General features: G+C 66.7%; 2 protein-coding genes across 4 annotated transcripts in view; both read right to left on the reverse strand.

Moving 5' to 3' along the window:
- The window catches only part of UVSSA (UV stimulated scaffold protein A), a 29,256-nt gene that overhangs the window by 6,854 nt on the left and 1,775 nt on the right, over nucleotides 1-20,627 (reverse strand). For both annotated transcript variants that reach the window (XM_039838342.1, XM_039838341.1), the window contains 11 exons: nucleotides 19,901-20,231; nucleotides 19,127-19,247; nucleotides 18,281-18,622; nucleotides 17,334-17,446; nucleotides 17,107-17,235; nucleotides 9,587-9,695; nucleotides 5,205-5,343; nucleotides 4,738-4,863; nucleotides 3,971-4,154; nucleotides 3,487-3,598; nucleotides 1,259-1,433 (listed from right to left, as the gene is read on the reverse strand). In XM_039838342.1, coding sequence (XP_039694276.1) covers nucleotides 1,259-1,433; nucleotides 3,487-3,598; nucleotides 3,971-4,154; nucleotides 4,738-4,863; nucleotides 5,205-5,343; nucleotides 9,587-9,695; nucleotides 17,107-17,235; nucleotides 17,334-17,446; nucleotides 18,281-18,622; nucleotides 19,127-19,247; nucleotides 19,901-20,231 — 1,881 coding nt within the window. The remainder of the gene's footprint in view (nucleotides 1-1,258; nucleotides 1,434-3,486; nucleotides 3,599-3,970; nucleotides 4,155-4,737; nucleotides 4,864-5,204; nucleotides 5,344-9,586; nucleotides 9,696-17,106; nucleotides 17,236-17,333; nucleotides 17,447-18,280; nucleotides 18,623-19,126; nucleotides 19,248-19,900; nucleotides 20,232-20,627) is intronic.
- LOC120582920 (uncharacterized) lies at nucleotides 194-16,269 on the reverse strand. 2 transcript variants are annotated; one of them, XM_039838351.1, is made up of 2 exons: nucleotides 12,969-16,269; nucleotides 194-204 (listed from the first exon to the last, which is right to left on the reverse strand). In XM_039838351.1, the coding sequence occupies exon 1, from the start codon at nucleotides 15,630-15,632 to the stop codon at nucleotides 14,634-14,636; it is 999 nt and encodes a 332-aa protein (XP_039694285.1). In that variant the 5' UTR covers nucleotides 15,633-16,269; the 3' UTR covers nucleotides 194-204; nucleotides 12,969-14,633. The 2 variants fall into 2 exon arrangements, with proteins under 2 accessions (XP_039694285.1, XP_039694286.1); XM_039838352.1 differs by lacking the exon at nucleotides 194-204 and adding an exon at nucleotides 2,368-2,377.

The raw sequence follows: 20,627 nt of genomic DNA on the forward strand, positions 1-20,627 counted from the left end.
GGCTCCGGGCTCCGACCGCAGCTGCGCTGGGATGGGGCGGGGCCAGGGCATCGCCCACTCGGACCACTTGCCGACTCCCAGCTGATGAGCTACTGGGCGGCTGGAGCTCGGAGCCCAAGGTGGCCCCACCCGTGCCGGCTGCACCACGGGTCGAGGCCACAGCCCGCCTGCCCGTGGTGGGGGAGCAGCGAGTAGGCTGCGCAGCTGGGGCGCATGGGATGCAGGCCACCGAGCCCACGTCTGAGCGTGAGGAAGACAGGGCTGAGGACGGGGGCGTCTGCTCAGCGGCTGCTGTGGCGGTGGGGTCTGGACATGGAGGCCTGTGCCCCGGAAGGAGCAGCCGAGGCCACGGAGCAGGGACAGCCGGGTGTGTGGTCAGCACGGCCGAGAGGACGCAGGCAGCGCAGCCCTCCGCGTCGGAGCCCACAGCGCCCTGGACCCTGCCCTGCCGCGGGAAGCCGGCCTCGTGCCTGGGTGGGGCCGAGCCCTCCTCTGGACGCAGAAGGACAGGACGGGCCAGCAGCACATGGGCACTGAGGAGGCTGCGCCCTGTCCAGCCCCTCTCAGGTGCAGGGCGAGGCCGGCAGGGAGGGCAGGAGGAGCCGCTGCCCAGGGCGTGGAGCCGGGTACCTGGCAGGGAGAGGGCCGCCTGCGGACCGCCTCGCGAGCTGCCGCAGACGTCTGGGAACGGGCAGCGGCTGTGAGCTGCCTGAACAGCCGCCCTCAACGCTTTTTGGCCACACTGTGGCCCTGGCGGGGCCCTCTGGCTGACCACGGCAGGGAGCTGGGCAAGGGGCTGGGCTGGTAGCCTCCCTGCTCTGGCCTGCTGGTCCAGCTGGGAGGGGCTCTGGCCCCAGGCCGGCGAGGGGAGCAGCACACGGGTGCCTGCGTTCCGGTGGCACCGGCTCAGCTCTGCTGCTGCTGAGACCCACGCAGCAAACCCGCCCTGTCAGCCGGGACGGAACTGGCCTGCCTGAAGTCACCACGTGGACACTGCCACTGACCACGTGGGCCAGCCAGTCCCAGTCAGCTGGCACGGCAGGACGCAGGCCCCGCTCGGGGAGATGCTCGGCTGCCAGCTGCAGGGCCACCAGCTCCCAGCTCCACTGCAGCTGAGAACTGTCCCCTCCACTGGCTGGGGACACCTATCCCACCCGGGGGCCTGTGGCCATGGAAGATGCTCAAGGCAGAGGGGGCCCACGGAGCCAGGCTGGCTCCCCTCCAGCACCTCGAACCCAGGGCTCCGCGCGGCGCTTACTTAGCGAAGATCTTCTTGGCGATGCGTGTGCGGGCGGTGTTGGCCTGCTGCTTCAGGTTGGTCAGCCTGGACTGCCGCCTCTTCTTGCCCCTGCCTCTCCCGCCAGCCCTGGCCGAGCCCAAATCCACTCCCGTGGCTGCCTCCAAGTCGCTCAGAAACTCCGGGTCCCGCCACTCTGCAAACAGAACCCAGAGTTCAGAAGGCCCTTGGTGCCAGCCACAGCGCCCCTCACCTGAGCCGCAACCCCTCTCTGACACAGGGCCACCTGGCTCGCTGGTGACGGGGGATGGGCGGGTGCTGGCCGCTGCTCAAGGCTGAGAGCAAGGCAGAGGGGGTCCCACTGCCCGCACAGGCCGTAGAGCAGCAGGTGGCCCAGGGGCCAGGCCTGCTGCATCCTTAGAGCCCTCAGACAGGAAGGCAGCTGAGGCCAGCGGCTGGGGGACAGTGCCATCTGCAGGCTGCTCCCTGGCCTCCAGGCTGGACTGCCCCACCAGGCCCCTAACTGTGGCTTCTAGACCTGCCTGCTGGACTGAGCGTCCTTTGTGCTGGTCTTCAGGCCACCTGGCCACGCGTGTCAGCAACACCGGCACCCGCTCGCCCACTCAGCCCGCTCCCCCGCGTGCATCCTGTGCAGCCAGGCCCGCGGGCCAGCAGCGGAAGTGCCCCAGCGGAAACCATGTCCCCAGCCCCAGGCCGCAGCAGGCCAGCCCCATGAGCCCGGGTGCAGGGCTGAGGAAAGCATCGATCGCTTGGGATGAGGACTCAGGCCGGGGCAGGGGGCACGCACAGGGTCAGAGGCCAAGGCCCCAAGCCCACCCACCAGCGCCCTGGCTCAGCGCTCCTTCCTGCCTCGGCCTCTGCTCAGCCCCTGGTACGGCTGGTCTGCTCTGAAAGGCCACTTGGGGACCCAGGAGCTATGGGGTTGGTCGGCCCAGCTGGCCCAGCACCCCCCATGCACCCGGCCCCGCCGGAGGTGCTGGACACCCAAGGTGCTGAGGGGCAGCCCCCAGCCAGGCTGGGGGCAGGGAACGTCCAGCACCGGGAGGAGCCGCGCCGCAGACAGATGGCCAGGCCGCCCCGAGTTGATTTTTCGAGGTGAAGGAACACGGGGCTGCACAGCTCAGATGTGGAGGCGATTAATCCAAGATTAAGGAAACCTGCCCAAACGGTCCATCTCCCAGCAACGAGGCGCGTCACAGTTTCGGGGCCCAGTGAATGGAGCGATTGTTCAAACACAACGGGGAGACGCGGCGCCCGCACGAGACGGAACGAGCATCTCAGGAAAATGAAGGAGCAATTTAAAAGCCTCGGGAGAAAATCAATAGATGCCGGGGCGCGAGCCTTCCTGCACGCCGGGCCGAGCTCCACACCATTGTCACCGAGGCCAGCGCCCGGGAAGGGAAAATTGCCGGCGTGCGAGGGAGGCAGGATCGATACGCAGTTAGCGAGAGACGCTATTTCACATGTGGCTGGCCAGCGCCGCGCGGCCGAAGCCCAGGCCCGTGTTAACAAGCCGCCGCGGCCAGCAGCAGGGCGGCCTTCGGGGCTGACACGGAGCAGGCGCTCGAGTCTCTGAGTGCGAGCCTCGGGGGCCTCGCCCCACGGATTAGTGGGTCAGGACCCTCCCAGGTGTCAGGCTGAAATCACGTGTCTCTCGTGACGAAGGGGAAAAGCCCACGGGTGACAGCAGACACGGCTGGGCTGGGACCCTCCGGCTGACACTGCCCCGTGGACGCGGCTCCCAGGCCCTGGCCAATCTGCGCATGTCTACGTTTCGCCCAGCAGTGACGGCCACTCTGCACGTCGCCAGCCAGGCCTGCTGCTCAGGGCCCCGCTGGGCCAGCGGCCGCCAGCCTGCGGCACGGCACCTACACAAGCCGCGCCCCTGGACTGTCCTAAGAATAACTCAGGTGGCTGAAGCCCACTGGACAGAAAATGGGGGGCCACGACGAGGACCCCAATAGAATACTGTGCACGCCTGCCCATCTGCCCAGACCCGCACTCACGTGGCCAGGAACCCAAACTCAACCAGCCAGCCGGCGGCAGGCAGCGCCCGCTCACGCCTCCGTCAAGAGCTGTAGGAAGACGCCCCACCAGAAGCCCGAGCATGCTGTGAGCCCCCGTGGGCAGTGCACCCCCCAAACAACGAGGCTGGGGGTGACAGGGGACCCCGCAGACTCCAAGGGGCTGCGCGGGTGACTCCGGGGCCCGCCCGCCCGCAGGCCTACCTGGGCGCTCGGCCTGCCTCTGCAGCTGCTGCCTCTGCTCCCGCGCCCGGTCCTCCGGGTCGAGGGGCCGCCCAGCGTCGTCTCTGGGGATGATCTTCCCGTGAAATGGGCACTGCAGCAACAAAGAGGCCCTCAGCCTTCTCCAGTCTCTGCGGCCCTCGGCTCTCGGCCTGCAGCTCACCCCGCTCCGGCCATGCCGGAGGGTGTTGGGGTGCTGCCTCAGGAGCCAGATGGAGGGGCATCTGGCACCTGGTTCCACTGGGCTGAGGCCACCGCCCTCCTGTCCCATGCCCCCCCAGAGCAAGTGAGGACGCGCCATGGAGCGGGAGAGATGCAGGGACAAGCGCGGCACCCGGCACTGGGGGCCCAGGAGGAGGCCGGGCACAGCTCCATGGTCAGCAGCCGAGAAGCTGGCCAGCCCTCCCGGAGCAGCCTCAGGCCCCAGGTGCCAGCTCAGCCCAGGCGCCGTCGTGGTCCCGCTCACCTTCAACCGGTCCTGGCGCTCACAGAGCTGGCCGTCCGGCCTCGGGGCACGGCACCGGTGCTGCACGGGCTCGAACGTCCCCGCGAAGGGGATGCGGCGGGTCCGGAGCCCCTCGAGCGTGCGGGCGCAGTCCACCTCCGTGTCCACCTCACTCGGCTTCCAGAAGCGGTGCTGAGACTCGGGTCTGCAACGTGGGCAGAGGACATCGGGGCTGCTGCTGGGGGCAGGGCCGGTGGCCCGAGGAAGGTCCCAGAGACTCTGGGCCTGATGACAGGCCTCACAGCGCCACGAGAAGGTGCCTGAGCAGCGAGGGCACGAGCCGCCCCCGCCCCGCCCCACCCGCCTTGGACCTGGACCCGGAAGGGCGGGCAAGGCTGGTGTCCCACGGGGCATGCTCCCCACACAGGTGCCGCCCCTTCGTCTGCGGTGCCACAGGGATGAAGCGGAGGCCAGCGCAGCCAGGGGGTGGCTGCTGGAATTCTCTTACAGAGCTCAAGGCCACACAGAATCCCAGTGAGTCAAAGCACAAGATGGTCGTTGACAGGTGACCGTGACAGAACTGCACGAGTGACCGTGACAGAACTGCACGAGTGACCGGGAGGACAGGACGCCCGAGTGACCAGGAGGACAGGACATCTCCCCAGGGGGCAACAGAGCTCAGGGGACGTTGGAGGCTGCTGGGCCCGGCCCTTGCGGCTGCGTGTGTCTGCCGGGTGGCGGCAGGGTGCAGGGCGGCCCACGGGAGCCACGGACGCGCCTGGACTCACCTGTGGAACTCCCCGGCCTCCGGCTGCTCCTGGCCCCAGTGGCACAGGTCGGCCCCAAAGGGCACAACAGGAGCCCGGGCCCGCTCCGCCGCCAGCCTCCCAGCCTCCTCTGGCTCCAGGGCGGCCCTGCAGGGGTCAGTGAGACAGCGCGGGACGCGGTGACTGTGCCCCGGCAGCCACCGCCACCCACCTCCACCTCTCCCCTCTCCCAAGCATGGACCCGGGTTGCACACTTGAGCTGTGACTAGGAGGCCCAGCCCTCGCTGTCCCCGGGGAGCTGGCTCTTCATCTGCGGTCCCCACCCTGGGCCTGGGGTGCGCTGACATCTTCGTTCCCCCAGATCCCAGAGCCTTGGGCCCCTCCCGAGCCCTGACCAACAGGCAGCACCTCTGCCCCGCACGCCCTCTGGGACCCACACCTGGGGCTGCCTTAAGGAGCCGCAGGGGCGCGGGGCTCAGAGGTGTCACCTGGGGCGTGGGGGTGGGGGCGGGCGGCCCCGGAGCCACTGGAGCTGTGAGGCTGCAGAGGTGGGGTCGCAGGCCTCCTCGTCCATCCTCGTCTTCATCCTGGTCTGCGGGCCCCGTGCAGCCTGGTCCTTCTGCGGCCCTGGAACAGAGGTGTGTCTGGTGCTGACCCGGCCAGCTCTGGGGACACTGCTCCCACCCACGGGGCGGCCAGGCGCTGACCGAGTGGCTAGGGTGCAGCCACGTCAGTGTGTGAACCCCGCACTGGCCCAGGGCCGACTCCACGTAGTACCTGCCCTGCTGCCCACCAGACGAAGCCCAGACACTGGCAGCTCAGCGACACCCCACAGAGGACTGTCACCCCCACAGGATTGGGGCAGGACGAAGGCGGCATCTGCCCGCACCGGAGCCCGCTGCACACCCACGGCTCCGGGAGCCGGTGCAAGGTGAAGGGCGGGGGCGGGGACACGGTGCCAGGAGGCAGTGCCAGGGATCGTCGGGGGCACGTGGTCACGAGGGACCTGCCTGGTGGCCGCCGGAACCGCCAGGGGCAGGGGTGGGGGCAGAGGCCACGTCCTCCCCACAGGTCCCAGAAGCAGGGACAGGCGGCGGTGTGGGGACAGCTGCAGGAGCCCTGGGAAGGAAAGGCCTTGCTGAGGGTCAGGGAGAGGACGGGCAAGCCAGGGCGCCCGGCTCGAGAGAACGGGAAAAAGCCCGGGAAGCTGCCTCAGGGGGCCGGCGCGCGCAGACCAGCGTCGGTCCCTCTGTCTGTCCCTCCGGCACTGCCGCGAGGCGTGGGAGGGCCGACTGAGAGACGCAAGAGGGGCCGGTCCACCTGCGCTCTGCCCAACTCGGTGGGCAGCGGCAGCACCCAGCCCGCCCGGGACACCCTTCCTGAGCTACACATACGTGGCCAGGCGACCAAGGCAAGTCCTGGGCAGACAGAGTCCTTCTGAAGACCCAGCAGTGCCCAGACTGCGTCCCCAGCCATGGGAGGTCAGAGTGGGCAGAGCAGAGAGTGGCCGGGATCCCAGATGGGGTACTGACCGGCGCGGCATACTTCACGCCCGCACACGCTGCCTGAATGCTGCCCCACTAGGCACACCTGTCCGTCCACCCATCCGCCTGCAGGCCCACGAAGGACACGTGACTGAGCGTGACAGGGACAACCCCCACTGAGCACTGGATTCAAGACGAGCTTCCCAGGCAAGTGGGAAAGTCACAACTCGAAGGGCCTGCTCGGGCCGATGCCGCCAGTGCCCGGCAACCAGAAGGGTCCCCTCGGCCTGGGGCGTAGCCTTGCCCCGCAGGTCAGCCTGACACACCCCACCCCACGTCCTAGCCGGGGCTGCACCTGCCTCTGTGCGTGCTGCATGGCCACACGCAGGACAGCAGAGGGGGGCAGCGGCCCCAGACGCCCCATGGCCCTGCACGCTGCCGCGTGAGCGTGAGGGCCCCCTGGTTCTTGGGGTCCCCTGCTGAGTGCACGAAGCGTCAGAGGTGACCAGGTCCACCTCTGGCCACCTGAGCACATGGGCTCTGAGGCCCTGGGTGACGCGGAGGGAGCCTGTGACCGACACAGGGTCACAGGCCCCCCTCACGGGAGGCCCAGTGCTCTCCCAGCCACCGCAGCCCCGCACGCACGCGCCCCACGCAGGAGGCGCGGCTGGTAAGTGGGCGCTGTGGTGGGGAGACGGATGCAGTCGCAGCCCAAGGATCGATATGAGAATTCCTAGGAGTTACAAGAATGAAATATATTTTTCATTGATTTGTTGTTTTAAACCATTAAAAAGATGGGTAAGCGTGTTGGAGCGAGGTGAGTGCTCGGGGCGGGAAGCACCCCGCATGTCACACTGCTGTAGAGAATCGATCTCGCTGACGTACTTTCACAGCGAAGACCCTCAAAGCGGCCGGCGCCCCTCGGCCGATGTCCCCAGGGAGGACAGTGGCCCGCGCCCGGCTCCGCCACTGCCATCTCACTGCCCGTGGGTGCCCGGCTACACCGGGTCTCGGAGCAAATTCGCTGCCACAGCTGCTTTTAGGACGAATGACAGAAACGTCCAAATCCCCTTCCAGTGTAAACTGAGCAAGCGGCACCTCTGCAGGAGCAGACAGGGCGGGAGGCGGATCGATCGGGAATGGAGAGCCTGGGCTCCCGCAAAGTTAGGCTCCTGCCTGACACGATTGATTCTACCTCGTTCAGCTGGCCTTGTAATTAAAATGTAAATTTGAGAAAGAGATTATGTCCTGACAGAAACGGCAGGATTAGGGGAAGATAAAAGCCCCTCCGTGCAAACTCAGAGGGAGTGAGTGCGCGGGGTTCGGACGGAGCCGCCGCACCCCGCCCGGGCCGTGCAGAACAGCGGGGGGCACAGGCCGCCCGCCCCCCCGCCTGCAGGTGCCCCCTGCCCACTCGGCGCCCCCCGCTGCGACGGCCTGGAAGCGGCACAGGGCTCACGGGGTTGGGGGTGGAGTCTGAGCCCCATGCGGCTGTCTGCTGTGTGTCTGGGTCCCGGCCCCTGTGTGCCCCACCGCCCCCGTCTGCGACCGCCTGGGGGACACAGCAGACAGCACCTGGCCTGCACCCGCCATCGTCACACCCAAGCGGACAGACGGAACGTCGTGAGCCGTTCAGAGAAGGGGCAATGAGTGCCAGCAAATGCGACAGGGACCCTGCCTCTCTCACAAGGCGCCCACCAGGGCCAGGCACCGCGGGGGCACCACGGACAGGGCCCCGCTGGCCCGCGGCCTCACGGGCCGACGCACGGCCAAGAGCCAGGCGGCAGGAGCACGGAGGAGGGTGCCCTGCTTCCTGCTGCTGCGGGACAATCGCCAGGTCCAAGGGAGGCCGAAGGACCTGTCACTGTCCTCGACCCTGCCAGGGGGAGTGGGGCAGCCCCGCCACCTCCTCCCGACTGGCCACTACTGGCCACCGATCATAAGCCACGGGCCCGACGGAGCCTCATGGCTTCTACTGAAAGGACCCAAGGCCCGCAAAGCAGGGACGCACAGAGCACCTGCAGCCAGAGTCCCAGCAACACGAGGGAGGGCGGGAGCCTGGGGCGGAGGGGGCGCGGCACGCCGGCCCTGGGTGCTGAGCTGAGGGGCGGAGGGGGCGCGGCACGCGGGCCCTGGGTGCTGAGCTGAGGTGCAGAGGCGTGGCCGCAGACACCTGAAGCAGAGGTGGCTATGCGGCCTTCTCTGCCCTCTGCCCACTGTCCCAGCCTGGGCTCAGATGGCCTCAAGCGTGGCCGGGCTGCTGGTGGATGGCGTAAGCACGGCCCAGGTGCCTCGGGGGCTCAGGGCAAGGCCTCCGGCCGTGAACTCGGGTTAGGAAGAACACAGAATGGACGGTGGGGTGGGGTGGCCCAGGGGTCAGCAGGAGACTTTCCTGCCTGTTGGCCACACCCATCCACCCGCCTGTCCCCAGCCTGGAGGGCAGGAAGCACCAGGCAGGGGTCCCCGGGTCGGCAGACGGCAGCCATGGGAGTCAACAGGGACCACACGAGTGGGGGTCCTAGACTCTGCTTGTGCTAATCCACCAAGACACCCTGACGGCGACGTCTTCACACTCGAGGTGCCTGACGGTCTAAGTTCTTCGTCCTACACGCTCACACGCAAATCAGCTGCATCTCGTGCCGCATGGCCCCAGGCTTCATCTGCGCTGGCCTCCCCTGGACAAGACATCAGTGCAGGCCCGTGGCCCGCACCCCCTCTCCCTGGAGGGGAGAGTTTGGGAAAAAAGGCATTTCTGGACAGGAAGCCCTGAGGCTGGCACCACTCCCTGTTGGAGCAGACACACATCCTGGGCTAGACGCCCCGTCTGTGACACCACACACAATAAGGAACACTGCCTCACTCGTGGCACCCCAAAAAACGGCGATCGGGGAACAAGGGAGCCTAGAGGACTGTGGGGCTGTGCCCCCCATGGAGAAGCTGCAGCCTCCTGCCACAGACTCCCTGCCACCCCATGCGCCTAGTCTGTCCTGGGGTACCTGTCCCCTGCCCCCCGCCACGGGCTGAGACTTCAGTCCCAGCAGGGCTGGCCCTCGTCAGGGTGTGGAGGTCACCGCAGGCCTGTGTGTCGAGTTGGGGGCCCTCCGAGGTCCCGCTGTGTGGACAGCCTGGCTGCATCCACAGCAGCGGGCAGTAGGGCCTGCCTGGCCGGGGGACAGCAAGAGTCCACTGCAGGGTGAACCTTGGGGAGGGCCCGGGCCAGGGAGTGAGTACCCAGGGCACAAAGGGAGAGTCACAGTTCCAGCAAAGGTGGGGCCTCAGAGAACCTCAGACCACCTCCTGCCACGGCCAGCTCCTCAGCATCCCCGGCCACAGACTCGGTGGCGTCCCGAGCAGAACCCTCCCTAAGCCCCCATCCTGCTGCTCACCATCCTCGGGCCACAGGTGGGCGGGGACGCAGGCTTCGTAGCCCTCCTTTTCCGGGACCTCCACGAAGTCGTCCTCCTCGTCCTCGTCCTGGTCCTCCAAGGCCGCCGTCTGTGGAGACACCCCCAGACCCGCGTGTGACAGCAGGCAAAGGCCTGGACACTTCTGGTCCCTGTGGAGCAATCTGGCCAGGGGTGGAAGCATCAGGCAGGCTGGACACCCTGGACTGTCCCCAAGCCCATCCCATCTCCACTCAGACCCTCATGTGTCCCCCGACCGGCCACCCGAAGCTTCCACCATGGTGGACCAGGCACCGCTTTGAAGCCTCACAGGCAGATGAGACGGGGTTCAGCCCGGAAGAGGCACGGCGCCCTGGGGGAGGTGCTGGCCCCTCCTTCGAGGCCCAGCATTAGGCCCGTCCAGCGTAGGCCAAAGAACTGCACCCTGCTCTTGGTCCAGTCCCCACCCAGCCTCTGGTGGTGCCTGTGCCCACAGCGCTTCTGGAATATTCTGTCCTTAACAATGGTGTTAAAAAGCCACCGAAGAGTCTGCTTCAGACGAGGCCACCTCCCCCACCCAGGTGAGCGTGGTGAAGTAGGGTCTGGGGCGACCAGCAGAGCTGGGGTGCCTCGGGACTGCACAGGGAAGAGCAGGCCGGGACCCGCCACCCCGCCTTTCCCCTGGCCAGTGCAGGGCCCCTGTGCACGAGGACTCCCCTCACAGGGTCAGGGGGCTTAGCGGGGGGCTTCCGCCCTGGGTGGCCGATAGCCACACTCACCCCGACGTCCCAGGACACGAGCAGCAGGAATCAGGCCTCCAGCCCCACTCCAAAGGCACTGGGTCGCCTCGGCCCTCTCTCCCACCGGCCCCCCACCCCGCGTTCTCAGTGCCCCAATACCTGCGGGACAGGGCGTGAGGACTCCCAGGGACCCACCTTCCAGAGAGGGTCACAGCGGGCAGGCATCCGGAGGCCCCGCCCACTGCCCACCCCACAGGGGACACTCCAGGCCGGCTCGGCCAAATTGGGTGCTGCCTCCTGCCCCCAGCCCTCTCAGGCCAGGAGTGGCATGCTGCCGCCTGAGGGGAAGGTCCGGACAGGGACCCTCCTGGATGGACACCAGCGACGGGCCCAGCAAGGCTGAGGGACAAACTGAAAATGAAACCGTCTGACACAGGCCCTCGCCTCCGAGCTCACTATCGACAGCAGCCCACAGAGGCAGAGGCACGGCCGGACGCAGCCATGAACCCAAGGCCCAGCCACTGTCCACGGGGTGGCTACGAGTTCATCCCACACCAGCCCCACCAAGTCACCGCCCTGCGGCCCGCAGCCCCCCCGGGCACCGGACGCCGCCCACCACCAGAGGCATAATCAGATGCAGATGCACTTTGTTTGGGGACGACCCTGGCCCCGCAATGTGGAGGTGTGCGAGGCATCAATCACTGGAAACTGCGATTTTTGTTATCAGTCGAACACTGATCAAAAGGGAAGCCTGTCCCCACCGCTGACCTGTGAAACGTCCCAATTACACTCTTTGGAAATGACAGGGGCACTTAGCTCCTGAGCTGAGCAAATGACGACAATCAATCACGTTTGAATAACAATGAGCCGCGGACCTGAAAATTATTTTTGTATAGAATCTGCCCAGGAATTTATGAAAGGTGGAAAGCAGCCCAAGGTTTAAGGGCATTACGGTTCCCGGCCTGTGCCGTGCGCATCAAACACTAAACAGAATTTATGTGTTTTAATTTCCTAAAAGGTAGATGTGGGCTGGGTGCTACAATGCAGAACACACAGTGCCAGGTTTTAAATATGGGGGTCATTTTCATAAAATATTATGCTTATTGCTCTCGCCATCGAATTTCACCAGAGACTTTTATTAAATTTCCATTTCCTAAAAAACACTCAGCTGCTTAGCTAACTATTAGGGATTAAGCCCGCCTCCCCCTGGGTGCTTCCTCCTGGGGGTCAACGCAGAGCCCGGGCCCCTTTGTTCTTAAATCAGCAGAGCAGGGCGGGTGGCACCAGGACCCATGTCCTGGGGCGTGCTCGGCCGTGAAGCCCGGCAGCCAGGCCTCCCGCCAGAGCTCCGCCCTCAAGCACGGGCCACCCGCGGAGCCGCCACAGCCCAGCGCCTCCCACGAATGGTGACCACTGGGGCTGGGCACCCATGTGCCACTGCGTGGCAGAGCCGGACCTCACGGCCCGAGCTCGGGCGGGGGCTCATGGGTGGGCTCGCCTCAGACCCGCGGCACGGCTACCTGTGCGTCGGGGAAGGGCGGTGGCGCTGACCTCCAGAGCGCCAGGTCAGGAGCTGTGACACCTGTGTGACCCAGGTGACTGCTCAGCGCAGAGGAAAGCAGGGCCACCGCCAGGCGGGACACCCTCTCCAGACGCTGGGGGTGCGGCCCAGCTGGGGGCCTGTCCAGGAGCCCGAGGCAGCAGCGATCCAACCCACCCTTGAGGTCGAAGGTCGCAGATGGGGTCAAAAGGCAGCCCCGGGCCAGGGGTGCGTGGACACCCGAGGGTGCTGGGAGTCCCCAAGGAGGCCGGGGGAGGGTGGTCGTCCTCCGGCCAACCGACTTGTAAACCGGTCCCGGAGCAGCCTGCAGAGAGCAGAGTTCCCAATGGCAAGGACACGAGCCAGCCCCGCCGTCCGTCCGTCCAGGGACACCAGGTCACACCAGGCAGACCCCGGGGCGCCACCCCCCCCTTCCGGGTGAAGGCCCGGGCAGGCGGTCAGCGCTCTGTGGCCCACTGGATGCCCCCCGCACTTGTGGAGGCTCGGGGAGGCCGGCCTGCTGCGGTTCGCACGGATTCTCACCAGTTAAGAGGATCTAGAAAAATGTGCCTCCGCGATCATAATTAAACAAGCAATAAAGCGGCCGAGACACACACTGCAGTCCGTGTGCAGAGCAGGGGTGGCCAGGCTGCTAATCACCTGGGAAGGGCCGGGAGTGGAGCAGCCCAAGGGCCGCCACCGGCCCGAGGTGCAGCTGGGCCCGTAAATAAATTCCGCACGATCTAATTAACTTGGTGCGCAATCTCAATTACTTTTCACCCAAGAAATCACTTTTGTTCAGTTTATGTGTGTTTCCCTTTTAAAAAAAAATGATGTAGGGCCTCGTCAGACAGTGAGCTCCCACCCGCATTTGTCTCCTGCGCTTGATGGCTATGCATTTAAAACCCCATTCTATCGCATAAACTAAAAATTAACCGTGCTCAGCTGTGCTGGCCGGCCGCGGCTATTTATATGCTAATGCACTCCCCAAGGCCCGCAAATGGCCCGCCAGTGTCGTCCGTGCTTCTCAGTGGGGCCGCTGCAGAGGACAGCGAGGCTGGGCTGGCCCGTGCCACTGGCCAAGCGGAGCCTGGTGGACGTGGACGAGGCGCCCCACCCTCCCTTCTGCGTGACCGTCTGCATGACCGGCCTTGGGCCCAGGCTCTCCGCAGGCCTCACGGGAGCTGCTCCGGCCGCCTGGGCCTGCTGGGGCGGGAGGAGGGTTCCTGGAGGAGCCGGCTCTGCTGGGTCCAGGTGGGCAGCCCGCAGACAGGTCAGGGCGCAGCCCTCCGCCCCAGGCGACGCTGGCCAGAGTCTGTACTGCGGTCCAGGTGGACCGCACTGAGGCGTGCGCTGGATTTGGCGGCTGGTGTGAGTGGTGCAGGGCACAGGCAGGCCCTCACCTGGGCACCACCCCCCCAGGTGACATCACACCTGCCGCCCAGCCCTGGACAAGAGGAAGCCCTGCCGGCCACGACTCACCCGAGCTCTCCGGCTCGGCCCGCCCCCGGTGCTAGGAGGCAGGGCTCCAGGTGATGCCACATGTGACACTGCAGGTGGCACCCTCATCGGGCCAACAGGCCTACAGAGGAGGCCGCGGCTCACACAACTGCCCCCAGACTCATCTTCCCCCCGTGAAAGGGTCAGCACCTACTTCTAAAATTAGGAGGACAACGTGTGTGGCTGTTCAGAGCAAGGGGGCCGTTTGGGAAGGCTATGTCACGCAGGTGTCCGCAGCGGGGCCGGCGGGCCGGGCCTGAGAGCAGCCGGACCACCTCCGCTGAGCCCCAGCCAGGCGGCTTGGCCTTCGGCGTGATGGACAGGCCGCGTCACCAGGAAAGTTGTTTACTGGCCCTGCCGAGTACAAGGTCCCCGTGTCGCTGATTTAGTTTCCTGCCTCCCTGGGGTGCCCAACGCAGCCAGCATTTCATTCCCTGGGGGCCCTGCTCTGTCCTTCTCACCTTCAGGAAGCGGCTTGTGGGCTCCAGCAGCACGTGGGGCCCTGTGGGAGGGGCCGGCACAGGGGACGGTGGGGCTGGCACCTCCAGAAAGGGCCCCGTGGAGACCACGTGGCCGCACGCCAGGACGTGACTGCTGAGAACACGCGTGGGCGTCTCAGCCGCTTGTAGCATCCCCATCCCTAAGAGAGCCACGTGCCACTTACAGTGAACAGACTGACGCTCAAAGCCAGTTTTCTCTAACTTAGAGATTGGTGGAGAATAACCATTGTGTTCACTACGCAACATGAATAATTGCTGGGCTCAGCCACGTCATTAAACGGCCGGCGATGAGTTTTCAGAGGGCTTCCCTCGGCGTCCTCTGTGCCAGTCGCCGTGTGGGCTGCCGCCCCTCGCCGAGAGCAGCAGGGCTGGGGACTAAATCCACCCACGATGCCCCGTATCGATCTGCTCAAGATTTACACCAGCCGCTTCCCGCCGGGCCAAGACAGACACTCCGTAAAACACCATTACACCGACTTAAACCCGCTCAAACAGTCTCTGAAGACAGAACATCTACGTCGAAGGAAAACAGTCCGCAGAAACCCATGGCAAACACGGACAGAGAGGGAGCACACCACAGAGGCGCCACCTGCCCCCACCAGACACCCACGGGGCCCAAGGCCGGCTCCCACCCCCGCGCGCCTGGGCTGCTGGCCTGTCTGAACCAGGAGCACCCTGTCTGTTTCGGTCTGTCACCCATCGGCGTGGAGCGCTCAGAGGTTTAAGTCACAACCCACGGGATCAACATCACGGCCCAGGCAGATGGTGCATCAGGACGCGCAGCGGGGGCCTGCCCCGGCACCACGCGTGGACACGAGCAAGCAGCAACCCGCTAACCCCCACTGCCAGGCGCCTGCTGGCGGCGTGTCTGCTCTGGGACGGGGGCTCGCGGAGCTGGCGCTGCCCTTCAGCCCGGCGGCCCTAGACACGTGACCTGCAGCCCAGGGCGCAAAGCAGTCTCCCAGGATTCTGGGGCAGCGCCCGCAGAGTGCCCACCGCCAACAGAGCCAGCCCGGCAGCTCCTCCCTGCACCCTACCTGACCGTGGCTAGGGCTGGCCAGGGCTCCTGCCCAGCGCGGGGCACACTCACTGGCCCTCTCCTGGCTTGCCCTGTTGTCCCACGTCAGTGGACATAGACACCACCCTGGGCAGCCCCTCCCCTGGGCAGCCTGTCCAGCCTCCATAATGAACGTAATGAATGGTGGCATCTCCTCCACCAACGTCAGCCCACCCCCCAACACTGACCCCCACACACCCCCACAAGCAGCTTGGAGCCGCCCATACTGCATGCTCGGGCCTGGACACTCCATGGGGCCTGCAAGGAGGCACGAGGGCCCTGTGCATGACCGGTCACACAGGTGTGGGGGGGCGCCGGGGTTTCTGCTGGTGAGGGTCTGAGTCACAGTGAGCTCAGAGGCGGCCAAGGCGCTGATGGGGGCCCTTGGGTTCCTACAGGGGTGGCAGCGGCCAGAGCCCAGACCGGTAGGCACTGCCCCACTGCAGGAAGCAGGCCCTGGGCAGCGCCCTCCTCCACAGAGAGCCTGAGCCCCTTCAGTCCCCAAGGGACTCCCAGGCAGCTGCCTGCCCGAAGGAGGCCTCGCCCTGGCTGCCGCCCACCTGCCAGGTACAGCTTCCAGTGATCCAATGACTGCAGCCAGAGCCAGGACCCCGGAGGCCGCGCAGGGCTCACTTGGGCCACATGGGAGGCTACCCTCCCCTGAGGGCCCTGCAGCTGTGACGGGAACACGGGCCAGGCAGCATCGGGCCATCTGGAAAGTTCTGCCGCCAGCTCTGGTCTTGCCAGCCCTGCTGAGCCCAGGGCTGGCAGGACAAGGCCCACTGCCTGGGGGCCCGCTGCCTGGGGGGCTGTTACATGGGGGCCGCTTCCTGAGGGCCCACTGCCTGGGGGGCCGCTGCCTGGGTGCACAGGAGCCAGAGGGTGTGTCCCTAGCTCCTACAACACGGCCACAGAGTGGCCTTCACAAAGTGGTTGGGCCTCGGGTCACGCAAGGGGGAACCCCCGACTCCCTCCGCTGCGTCTCACAGGCCCAGCCTCTCTCCGATGCTATGACCCACGTCCGCTAAAACAGAGAGCAGTTCCTGCCAAGGGCCAGCACGAGCCGCCCACACGCGTCACCTCCCTCGGGACCCCAGAAGACCTGCCTGCACCGGGAGAAGGCTGCCGGTCAGAGCCACGGATGAAGACGTCTCAGCGGAGTCACACCTGGCAGAGCCGGGAAACGGGCCCATGCGGGCGGCCGCCTCAGCCACTGTGCCGGCCTGCGGTGCACTTCCCCACTAGCGGGGTTTCAGAGAAGGACGAGATCGCCCTCTGCCGGTCCCCAGGGGCCGCACACCCACAAGATGAGGACAGGAGATGAGGCCGCCACCCCCGGCCCCGCCCCCGCCCCTGCCCCTGCAGGCCGCAGGGCACTGCTGAGGGGCAGCTGGCTGCTCCACGGGGACAGGGACACTCGGTGCCAGGACCCGAGGGGTCGGCCACGCTGGTCTCCTCAGCGAGGAACACTGTTCTGTCCACCCCAGGCCCCCCTGGCCCGGCCCTTGGGAGGCATGGCCAGGGTCTGGGCGTCCTGGGGCAGGGTCTGGCTGAGAGGGGCGCCCACTGTCCCGGGCACTCCCCGTGGGCAGCTGCAGAGGACCCAGCCCTCAGGCCCTTCTGGCACCGAGGTCCAGCTCCCAGCACAGGCAGGACAGAGGGGGCCGATGCCGCTGCTAGGGTACCGGCATTCTTCACCCCACCACCAAGCAGCCCCTCGGGGCTGTCCTGCTCAGACCAGCTCCGCCTTGAGAGACACATGCCCGGCCAACGGTGACCGAGGGCGTCCTCCCAAGCGGGCACCGGTCCCTGGTTCACCTACTTGACTGCCCTACTCGGGACGAGTGCGGGGCCCACCTCCCCAGACTGGGCACTGCCCTCTGCGTCAGCCTCAAGGACATATCCGACCTCAGCACCCTGCAGGCACTGGCCCCATGGCCTCGATGGTGAGCAGACGGGACCCCCAAGATCTGGAGGTGCTGTCTGAGCCCCTGGGGGGTTCTGCGTAATGCCTTCCTGTGGGGCTGAGGGACTTCCTGTCCGACCAGGGCCGTGGCCCCAGCCCTTCTGTCTGCAGCCTGGACCTGCAGCCCACGGCTGAGAGTGGCAGGCAGGTTCGGGCGCCCAGCGGTTCTGCTCGGACCCGAGGGGCCGCGGCCTCTTCACCCAGGCCCCGCTTCACTCACCTCCGTCCTGCGCACCCCCTCGGGCTCGATGGCCAGCTCCCTGGACTTCCTCAGGGCGGCTTCCAGCTCCGCCTTCAGGTCGATGGCGGCCTCTAAGTGCCCACCCTGAGTCCCTGCACGGGTGAAGAGCTGCCACGAAGGGGGCGTGTCACCAGGCTGGCCAGCCGCCCCACACACACCCAGACCCTGCCCACGATGGCCCGCGGCCGTGACAGGGACTCGCCCACCTGCAGCCAGGTGCACACGGCCGGCAGGAACTTGTTCTGGATGAGCTTGAGTGCGTCCCGGGCAGACTGCAGGACAGGGCCGTTGTCCTCATCCTCACGCACCCTCAGGCTGTCTGCACGGAGGCGCATGCCGTCACCAGAGAGGCCTGCGCAGGGCCCCTGCGCCCCACCCACATCGCCCGGGACCCAAACCTGACTCCCCAAACCCGACACTGCCCCACCCCACATCGCTTGGGACCCCAAACTTGACTCTCCAAACCCGACACTGCTCCACCCCATATCGCCAGGGACCCCAAACCCGACACCCTAGGAGATTTGCCACTTTAGGATTCTGGCCTCAGCTGATATATGTGCCCCCATAAGGCCCCACATTCTCAAGGCTTCTCTGGGACAGATGGACCCGGCCATCCAAGACCCCACCCCCATTGCTCCCAGGGTGGGGGCCCTGGCCCCGCTCCGTGCCCGCCACCAGCTACACACCGCCGGCTCCCGGCCCCAGCCACGCAGCGGGCAGTTCCCTGGCGCTCACAGGGTTCACAGTGCCTGGGGGTGGCCACGTCTTCCTGCAGCTGCGGGGCCCAGCTGCCCTCCCCACGAACATACCTGAACCCCACCCACCCACTCCCACCCGGTGAGGGGCGCTGTGAGGAAGCTGTCCGCACAGGGTGAGACCAGGAGACTGGCCCGTCTGCCATGTGGCTGGAGAACTGGGAGCTGGTTGGGTCCCCAGAGGCTCCCAGGTCACTCAGCCTGGCCGCTTGCCTGCACGTCACAACAGGGTCCCTGGGCAGGGCCGTGGGCCCGTCTCGTCACCCCTCACCCAATCTTGGGGCTCCCTGCCCGACTCACAGACGTGTCCCGAGGGCCCGCGGTCAAGGAGGCCTGGTGCAGGGACAGCCTGAGTGGGCAGTGGCAAGGGACAGGGCCGAGCAGCAGCGGCCGGCTACCTGAGGAGAGCTCCAGGTCCAGCGTGTACTTGTGGGAGCCCAGCCCGTGCTGCCGCACGAACGCTTCCTGGTCGCTGTCCTCATCTTCGTCCTTGTCCTCGGCACTCTGCGAGGGGGCGCCTGTGACGGTGGCTGCCGGGGGGCGAGCTCGGGCACACAGGGTCTTGCTGCAGCACGGCTGCGCCTCGTCCTCGGGCCCAAGGTCGCGGGCGCCCTCCTCCGGCGCAGCCGCAGCCGTGGCCGGCAGGGCGGCCGGCAGGCCAGGCCCGAAGTCGAAGGGCAGCAGCAGCCGGAAGCAGTTGTCCACCTCGGTGAGGCAGTGTCGCGCCTCCTCCGCCATTTCTGCACAGAGCAAGACGCCGCTGGCTGGCCACAGTCACGTCCCTCCGTCTCGGGGGCTTGGGCAAAACCCCAGAAGGGAGCGGGGGCGAGAGCCACGAGGACACGGCTGCGCCCCAGCCAGGGAGTGCCCCTGCACCACCGCGCCCCACCCCGCAGGGATCCCCACCCCTCACGCCCCGGCCACCCCCAGGGAAGGGCCGGCGGCAGCAAGGCCAGTGCTGGGCTTCTAGGAGGGGACTGGCGAGAGCAAGCAAGGCCCAGAGGTGCAGGGCCGAAGCTCAGACCAGCACGACCAGCTGGATGCATGTCCCCTCCCCCTGTCCTGATGGGCGGCATGACCACCACAGGTGTGGGACAGGGGAGCACAGCCAGCAGGACCCTCCCATCGGCTGACCACTCGCCTACCTGCTGCCTCCCCCCGCCTGGGGGCAGGCCCCACAAGGGGCCGGACAGAGCCCGGGGGCTCTGGCTGGAAGGCAGGGCCACCTGTCCCCAGAGCCCCACCTGCCATCTCCCGCACCGCCTGCTCGGCCCGCGCCCGGTACAGCCTGTCCCTGTGCCTCTGCTGCTCCTCTCCTCGCCTTCTCTCCACTGGAGTCCTCACGTCCACGTCTGCAAAGTCTACCTGAGAGAGTGAGTTCACGGTCAGACCCAGCTAAAGAAAACGCAGAGTAGACAGAGGCCCGGACGGCCGCACTGCGCACAGCCACACTGCGGCCTCGTTAGTTTGGTGTTCGGGACACGAGGAAGCACTGAACTGTGCGTCTAGACCTCAGGAGGACCCGGCCAGCAGCCCCCGCCAGCAAGGAGAGCAGCCCCGGCCTAACAAGGGCCGAGGGAGAGCAGTGTGCTCACTCCCACTGCTGTGGACGGAGGCTGTGGGTGGACCCAGGCCCGAGACCACCGCCTGGGCGTGGACCCCGGTGTGTGGCGGGAGGACAGGTGGCACCTGCAGGCCACGAGCAGGGACAGGCCACAGTGCTGGGCCAGGCCTGAGCCACCAGGGATGGTAGGGGAGGGTGGTGGCATGGACCCAGGTGAGTGCAAGGCGTGAGGGTGGGAGGGGTGGCCGACAGCAGCAGCCACAGTCACAGGCCAAGTCACGCCTTCCCGCCCTTCGTGTCACATGGGAAACCCCCCCGGGCCTGAGCTGAGCTCTTCCCCCGACACTGCCCCCCATCGCGGGAGCCCCCGGACTCCCACCCACTGTGACAGTCAGGCCTGCCGGTCCCCAGCCCGGGCCCAGCAGCCAGGACAGCCCCTCCAGGGCCCGCCCACCTGGTGGCTGTGTCTCAGGAAGTGGTGGCCCAAGGCGAGCTTCTTGTAGGCTGCGCCGAACTTCTCGCTCCACCCCTGCACGGCCCGGGCCGCAGCCTGCCGCAGCCTCCGGGCCACCTCCTTGGGGGGCGGCAGCGGCTGCTTGTGGTCAGTGCCCAACGTGAGCTCCAGGAACGCCTGGAAGTCGGAAACGACCAGTGTCCTGAAGTGCTGCGAGCGGACGAAGAGCTCGTCCACCACCTGGAAGGCGGAGAGGCGGATCTCCGCGTGCTCCTGGCGCAGCTGCGTCATCAGCAGGTGGTAGGCGTGGCTCAGCCGCTCCTCCGAAGACCTGGGGACACCAGCTGTCCTCAGCAAGCGCCCAGCACTTGTGGACATGTCAGTTAAGCGCTCTGCATGGGGACAGTGTTCACGAGTGGCAGAGATGTGCGCCTTCTCCCGTCCCCCGCCAGAGCAGGGTGGACAAACCACTGCCCTTGGCCGAATCCTGACTGTTTCTGTAAAACCCTCAACCCAAGGATGGTTGTTTTTAAAACGCTGAAACAAACCAAAGAATACTTCACGATGTACGGAAACTACGAGATTTCAGAGTCAGTGTCCACAGCCCCACTGGGACGTGGCCATGCCCGTCCGTGTCCCTGTCACTTTTCCTCAGCTGCGTGGCTGCAGCCACGACTGAAGCACCACCCCATGCTGTGAGCACTGCTGTTTTGGGGCTTCCTGGGCT

The sequence above is a fragment of the Pteropus medius genome, unplaced genomic scaffold, assembly GCF_902729225.1.
Source record: "Pteropus medius unplaced genomic scaffold, Ma_sr-lr_union100, whole genome shotgun sequence".
Classification (NCBI taxonomy): domain Eukaryota; kingdom Metazoa; phylum Chordata; class Mammalia; order Chiroptera; family Pteropodidae; genus Pteropus; species Pteropus medius.